A 6,082-nucleotide genomic window follows, 5' to 3' on the forward strand; every position below is an offset into this window, starting at 1 on the left:
TAATATATTAAACTGAGAGTAAAATAGAATAGAAATTACAACAAAATTCATGTATAAAATTTATGCCGAAAACAAAAATGACGATCAAATGTCTAACTAATAATATAGAGATTTATATAGCGATTATTTTTCTTTATAATCTCAAATCAAAGGAGCTCTTAGAAGCTTGTTGAAACCAGTGGTAATTCTCCATATAAACTTCCTTATGTAAAAATATTTTAAGTTCTTTGACAGTGGATAAATATTATACTATCACTTGAATTGTAACACTTCTTTATAACAATCACCATATAATAACTTAGAAATTTTGAGTAATAAGTAATTAATCAACTAAACTGAGTTAATAATAATACGTGTAACTTAAAGCCTTTTTATGAAAGCCACACGAAGTTTAGGCGTGGTGCGTATGGATAAACTGAGTCGTGGGCTGCGTATGCAATGAAATCTGGACATGGCCACAGCAACTCTCGCCTCCCACCACCTCCATTTCTGCTTCTCCAAATTTTCAATTACTAACAGAAGAAGACAAGTACGGCTAACTTATCCAAACAGAAATCCTCTTTCAATAGTCTTTTGTTCTTCTTCTACTTCGCCCCCTCCGCCATCAGAAGTCAGTGAACCCAGTACTCCCACTGCGGAGTCTTGCGTCAATGTGGGCCTTGACCTCTTTTCTAAAGGACGGGTATTTTCCTACTTCTTTTCTCAGTTTCATTGCTGTAATTCCTCTAATTGTTTTATGGTTATTGACATTCTTGGTGTTGTAGACATAAAATGAATAAATACAAGTTCTTTTTTGTTATTAATTTCAGGTGGTTTCACTAAACTTTACCCATTGTATCTTAAAGTCACAATTTTCCCATTGAGTGAATCTTATGGTGACAGACTGACAGTTGCACTCGTGCTGGGCTGAATTAACACTTAAAACTCATCCTTGCGATGAAATGTTGAGTGTGGACTCTTTTTTTCCTTTGCAAATAATCACTGTTCTTAATGTTGTTAATTTATCATGACCATTTCATGCATTATCTGTTACTAGCTTTGAAAACTATCAAAAGGACTGCAGAAGTGCAGATAATTTTTTTCTTTACCTTCCCAAGTTCATGTCACAATTTACAACAACAACAACAACAACAACAACAATTCAGTATAATCTCACTAGTGGGGTCTGGGGAGGGTAGTGTGTACGCAGACCTTACCCCTACCCTGGGGTAGAGAGGCTGTTTCCAAATAGACCCTCGGCATCCTTCCCTCCAAGAACTCCCCACCTTGCTCTTGGGGTGACTCGAACCCACAACCTCTTGGTTGGAAGTGGAGGTTGCTTACAAAGAAATTAATTATTCACCCGACTCAGTTTATATGACATAGTTTGGCTTTTTGGAGTCATGAATTAACAATTATGTGGTTGATGTCAATGTTAACTAACTCACGTTTTGACAGTGACTTTAAATATGGAAAGGCACATTTAGATGTTATCTGTAGCAACAACTAGATTTCAAGATACTTATGAGTGGACTTTTATAATAATGATAAGATTGTAAATATAACATCAAATGGACTCACATAACTTAGATGTATGAACTAGGAAGTATTAGAATCGGAAAACAAGTTCAGTAAGTTTTGACGTCTCTTACTCAAAAAATTTTGTTGGAGTTGTCACTCAGTTTAGCATGCTTGTTTATGCTGCAAATGTTCTGTTTAATATTATGGAATCATGAACAAAGGTGCATTTATGAGATTAGGAACTGTCATTTTTGTTAATTCGAGCTAGTAAAATAGTTAAGGTATTTTCCTTACCTTTATGGCTTTGCTGCTTAGAGTTTGTGCATTCATCTTTTGTTTTACACTTCTGATAACATCACACACTCTGTCTAAACATGCCGAAGAAGAATGCTTTCTGTGCATGATGGATAAGTACCACTACCTTGCATGTGACATTACATTCATTGTGTCACAGAGATATGTCTATTCCTGTACATAGCAAAAGATTGATGAACCAAAGATTTGCCTACTGAAGGAGTTTTTCTATTTACGTAGTCTTGTATACATCAGCAGCTTGTATGTCTTGAGTATAGTTTCTTGCGTCTCTATCTGATCCTGCATAGCAAGCTTAAGGATAGCATCTAGTAGGTTTACTACTGGAAAAATCTACTACCAATTTTGTTAATGTCTTTTCAATTATTTTACAACAACAACGACCCAGTGAAATCCCACTAGTGGGGTCTGGGGAGGGTAGTGTGTACACAGACCTTACCCCTACCCCTAAGGAGTAGAGAGACTGTTTCCGAAAGACCCTCGAAATAAAATTTTATCGAATTTTATTTTCACTTTTAATCAACAATTTTTCTTTTGCGAATTTCCTAATTTTAAACCTGTTAATTTGCTTTTCTTTTTATTTCCGACTTAGTTGTGTCCTCAATGTTCTGTGTTTGTGTAACAAACTTTCCTACAAGTTGGTTACAGACCCTTTTGGTTTGGATTTCAGTCTGCAGTATGGGCAGCACATGCAATCTTGATTCATTCAATTTGTACTTTCCAGGTTAAAGATGCTCTTGTGCAGTTTGACACGGCACTTACTTTAGATCCTACCCCTATCGAGTCTCAAGCTGCTCTTTATAATAAAGCATGCTGCCATGCCTACAGGTAGATTTCTCTCCTTTTCCTCTTTAATGGTTGAATTTATTTAGCTGGATAAACATTAATTTTCTTGAAACCATGTCGAGGAAAAACATATTCCTGAGTTTCTTCTCTTGTAAACTGCAAGTAAATGAACCTAAAATTTCTTAATCGCAGTTCTTAGCTTAATTGTTTCATTGGAAGGACCACTAAGAACAATGTTGAAACTTCAAAGAGCATCTCAAAGGAGCTTACTTTTTTTTATTCTGCTTCTTCACTCTTTTATTAGTTATATATTCATTTGTTTATTTTATTTATTAAGAGGGGAAGGAAAGAAAGCTGCTGACTGTTTACGCACTGCTTTGAAAGAGTATAACCTAAAGTTTGGCACAATCCTTAATGATCCGGATTTGGCTTCCTTCAGAGCATTGCCTGAATTTAAGGAACTACAGGAAGAGGTTTGTTTCTTGCTGATGGATATAGTTATTTTGTTATCATCATGCTTGGATGTATGAATTAGTTTCAGTTTCTTACCACATTGATTATGTTATCGGTATCTTCAGAACTTAGGCTCTAGCTTTACTTCATTGTTTCTGAATCTCATAGACTTTTATTACCTCACAGGCTAGGTTAGGAGGGGAAGACGTAGGGTACAGTTTCCGTAGAGACCTTAAGCTCATCAGCGAGGTACAAGCACCATTTAGGGGGGTCAGAAGATTCTTCTATGTGGCATTTACCGCTGCTGCTGGAATTTCTACATTTTTCACTATACCCAGGTTAATCCGTGCAATTCAAGGTGGAGAGGGTGCTCCTGATGTTGGGGAGACTGCAGGAAATGTTGCTATAAATGTCGCCGGTAAATAATGAGTTCATTTACTATGGATCATATAGTTCATTTCTGAAGTTTTGTAAATGATGTTTACTTGCTATATCAATTAACGCTTCTTAATGGAAACAAACTGTTTCTCAAAAATGATTAAGCTATTGAACCAGCACTCTGCAGGTATTGTTGTTTTTGTGGCTTTGTTTCTTTGGGAGAACAAAAAAGAGGAGGAACAGCTTGCACAAATATCACGTGGTGAAACACTATCAAGGCTGCCTTTGCGCCTTTCAACTAATAGGATTGTTGAACTCGTCCAGCTAAGAGACACCGTGAGGCCTGTTAGTGAGACTACTTACCCCTTTATTCTTCCTGTTTTCAGTTTCCAGAAGTTAGCAGAAGTTGAGTGGAACACATCAGTAGGAGTCCTTCAATTTTTCACTGAAAGAATGAGAAGTCCTGTATAACTCTTACTGGGGTCACATGTCTAGTTCTTGTCGCTACATATTCTGCTTAATAGATCAAAAGATGTGGTTTACCTCTCCTCTTACACAAAGAAGAAACTTTTTCCATCACATTTATATTGTCGGAAGGATGATAAAGACAGAAAAGTTAGTTCCACGTTTTGCTAGGTTTGCAACAAATGCCTTTTTTTCATGAGCAAAAAGATATCCCATTACATATTTGTACTCTCTTTTTTTTTTTTTTTTTAAATTCCTGATTTGAACATACTTTCTCCTCTTATATGGAGTTTGACCAGTTGCTTGTTGTTAGGTTATTTTGGCTGGAAAAAAGGAGGCAGTCTCTCTGGCTATGAGAAATGCTGAGAGATTCCGCACTGAGCTTCTTAAACGTGGAGTCCTTCTAGTTCCTGTTATTTGGGGTGAAGGTAGGGAAACAAAAGTAGAGAAGAAAGGTTTTGGTCTTCCTCAAAAGGCAGCCGCTTCTCTCCCATCCATAGGGGTAAGATTGAAGATTTTTAATACCACTTAATGATCGTTATAAACAACATGATGCTATAACATGCACGTCAAGTTCATAATTCTGCTTACTTTTTGCTCAAAGTCCAGAAGAATCTTTTTACCTGCTACTGGTTATTGAAAGTCGTCTCTTGTTGCTCAAAAAAGCATAATACAATAATATTATGTATCTCGTTTAGGTTTTCTTATTTTTCTCCCATTGCTACTTAGGAAGATTTTGACCAAAGAACTCAGTCAATAATTGCAAAATCAAAATTGAAGTCAGAGATCCGGTTCAAGGCGGAGGTCGTTTCACCTGCAGAGTGGGAAAGGTATCAACCTTTTCCTAATATACTTGAAACTAGTTATTATCTTCATGGGCATTAATATTTGTGCCCTTTTTATCTCAAGGACATCCTGTCGCGCTCAGTTTGATATACTGAAATTTTTTCCTTGTGCCCATACTGGAAAGACCTATTTCTTATTGATTGATAATTTGATATTATGTTTAACCTCATTCTGTTTCAGGTGGATAAGGGATCAACAGAAGTCTGAAGGTGTTACTCCTGGTGAAGATGTCTACATTATACTTCGTCTAGATGGTCGTGTTCGACGATCAGGAAAGGTCAGTGCTTGTAAAATTCTTTGTGCTGCAATTCTCTTCTCTGATTATGACACATTAACGTGCTTATTTGCATATCTAATTAGCATAATAAATTACTCAAAACATGACATTGATGACTCATTGACTCTAAAATCCACAATCAAGTAAGATACCTTTGCAGCGGCATACAAATATTCATGTCTGTGTTGTTTGTCAATTGTCATTTACTTTTTCCTTTCTGGTTTAATTCTTTGTGAGATTTTAATATTGACCAACTCTGCAGGGGATGCCTGACTGGTCTCAAATTATGAAGGAACTACCTCCAATGGAAGCAATATTAAGCAAGCTAGAAAGATAATGCAAGTCTCTCCGGTTATGTGCTGAAAGCTCTGCACTACCTGATTGATGCCTGTCGAACTCTTGGCCGGCTTTTTGTTCCATTCTTTCACGAACATATACTGTACAATAAATTGATGTTTTCCAGATGAATATCAAAGAAAATGGAAATCCTAACAATGGAACTAAACTTGCTCTTGTTTGATCTTATACATACTGATATAGTTATTCATTTATTTTTGAAGTCAAAGGTGGATCCATGATTTTGAATCAATGGACACGAAGTACCAGTTTACTCATCACTTGTTATAACACTAATGTGGACGTAGTAAATGTATATATTTGAGAAATTTTTATCTGATATATAGTTTCAGTAGCACTATTATCGTATAATTAAGTGCATCCGCCTATGCTTGAAGTCTTTGTTTTTCCGTTTCCTTATTGAATGTTGGGACAATCAACTGGACAAAGAAGAGAAACAAGAGAAACATTTCTAAGGAGTTGGGAGAGTAATTTCTGCTTTTGAAGTTGACTTCTTTTGGAAATAATAATATGTTATCTTGCATACGTTAAAACTGAGTTTGGTTCAGAAATTGTTAAAGGGTCGATCTGCTTTTAATTATTAACTAAGTACTTTTTTAATCAAAACGAGGAGATTTAAGCTTGAATTATTCCAACAAGAAGATATTTGTTTACCCTAAAAATTGGATAACAATTAGGCTTATAATGTGGTTTTAAGGATGCGTAATT

General features: G+C 35.9%; 1 protein-coding gene across 1 annotated transcript; it reads left to right on the forward strand.

Moving 5' to 3' along the window:
- The first annotated feature begins 389 nt into the window (after nucleotides 1-389).
- Nucleotides 390-5,695, forward strand: LOC104225502 (protein LOW PSII ACCUMULATION 1, chloroplastic). Its single transcript, XM_009777317.2, has 9 exons — nucleotides 390-682; nucleotides 2,537-2,640; nucleotides 2,936-3,071; nucleotides 3,238-3,469; nucleotides 3,617-3,774; nucleotides 4,208-4,396; nucleotides 4,624-4,724; nucleotides 4,921-5,017; nucleotides 5,280-5,695. The coding sequence occupies exons 1-9, from the start codon at nucleotides 452-454 to the stop codon at nucleotides 5,352-5,354; spliced, it is 1,323 nt and encodes a 440-aa protein (XP_009775619.1). The 5' UTR covers nucleotides 390-451; the 3' UTR covers nucleotides 5,355-5,695.
- Nucleotides 5,696-6,082: the final 387 nt, after the last annotated feature.

The sequence above is a fragment of the Nicotiana sylvestris genome, chromosome 9 (assembly GCF_000393655.2).
Source record: "Nicotiana sylvestris chromosome 9, ASM39365v2, whole genome shotgun sequence".
Lineage (NCBI taxonomy): Eukaryota > Viridiplantae > Streptophyta > Magnoliopsida > Solanales > Solanaceae > Nicotiana > Nicotiana sylvestris.

Excerpts from the sequence above, each read along its gene's own strand:
- LOC104225502 (XM_009777317.2), top strand. The coding sequence starts at position 452 with ATGGCCACAGCAACTCTCGCCTCCCACCACCTCCATTTCTGCTTCTCC. Across the intron at positions 3,072-3,237 it reads TTAAGGAACTACAGGAAGAG|GCTAGGTTAGGAGGGGAAGA; the intron begins GTTTGTTTCTTG and ends ATTACCTCACAG. Across the intron at positions 4,397-4,623 it reads CTTCTCTCCCATCCATAGGG|GAAGATTTTGACCAAAGAAC; the intron begins GTAAGATTGAAG and ends ATTGCTACTTAG.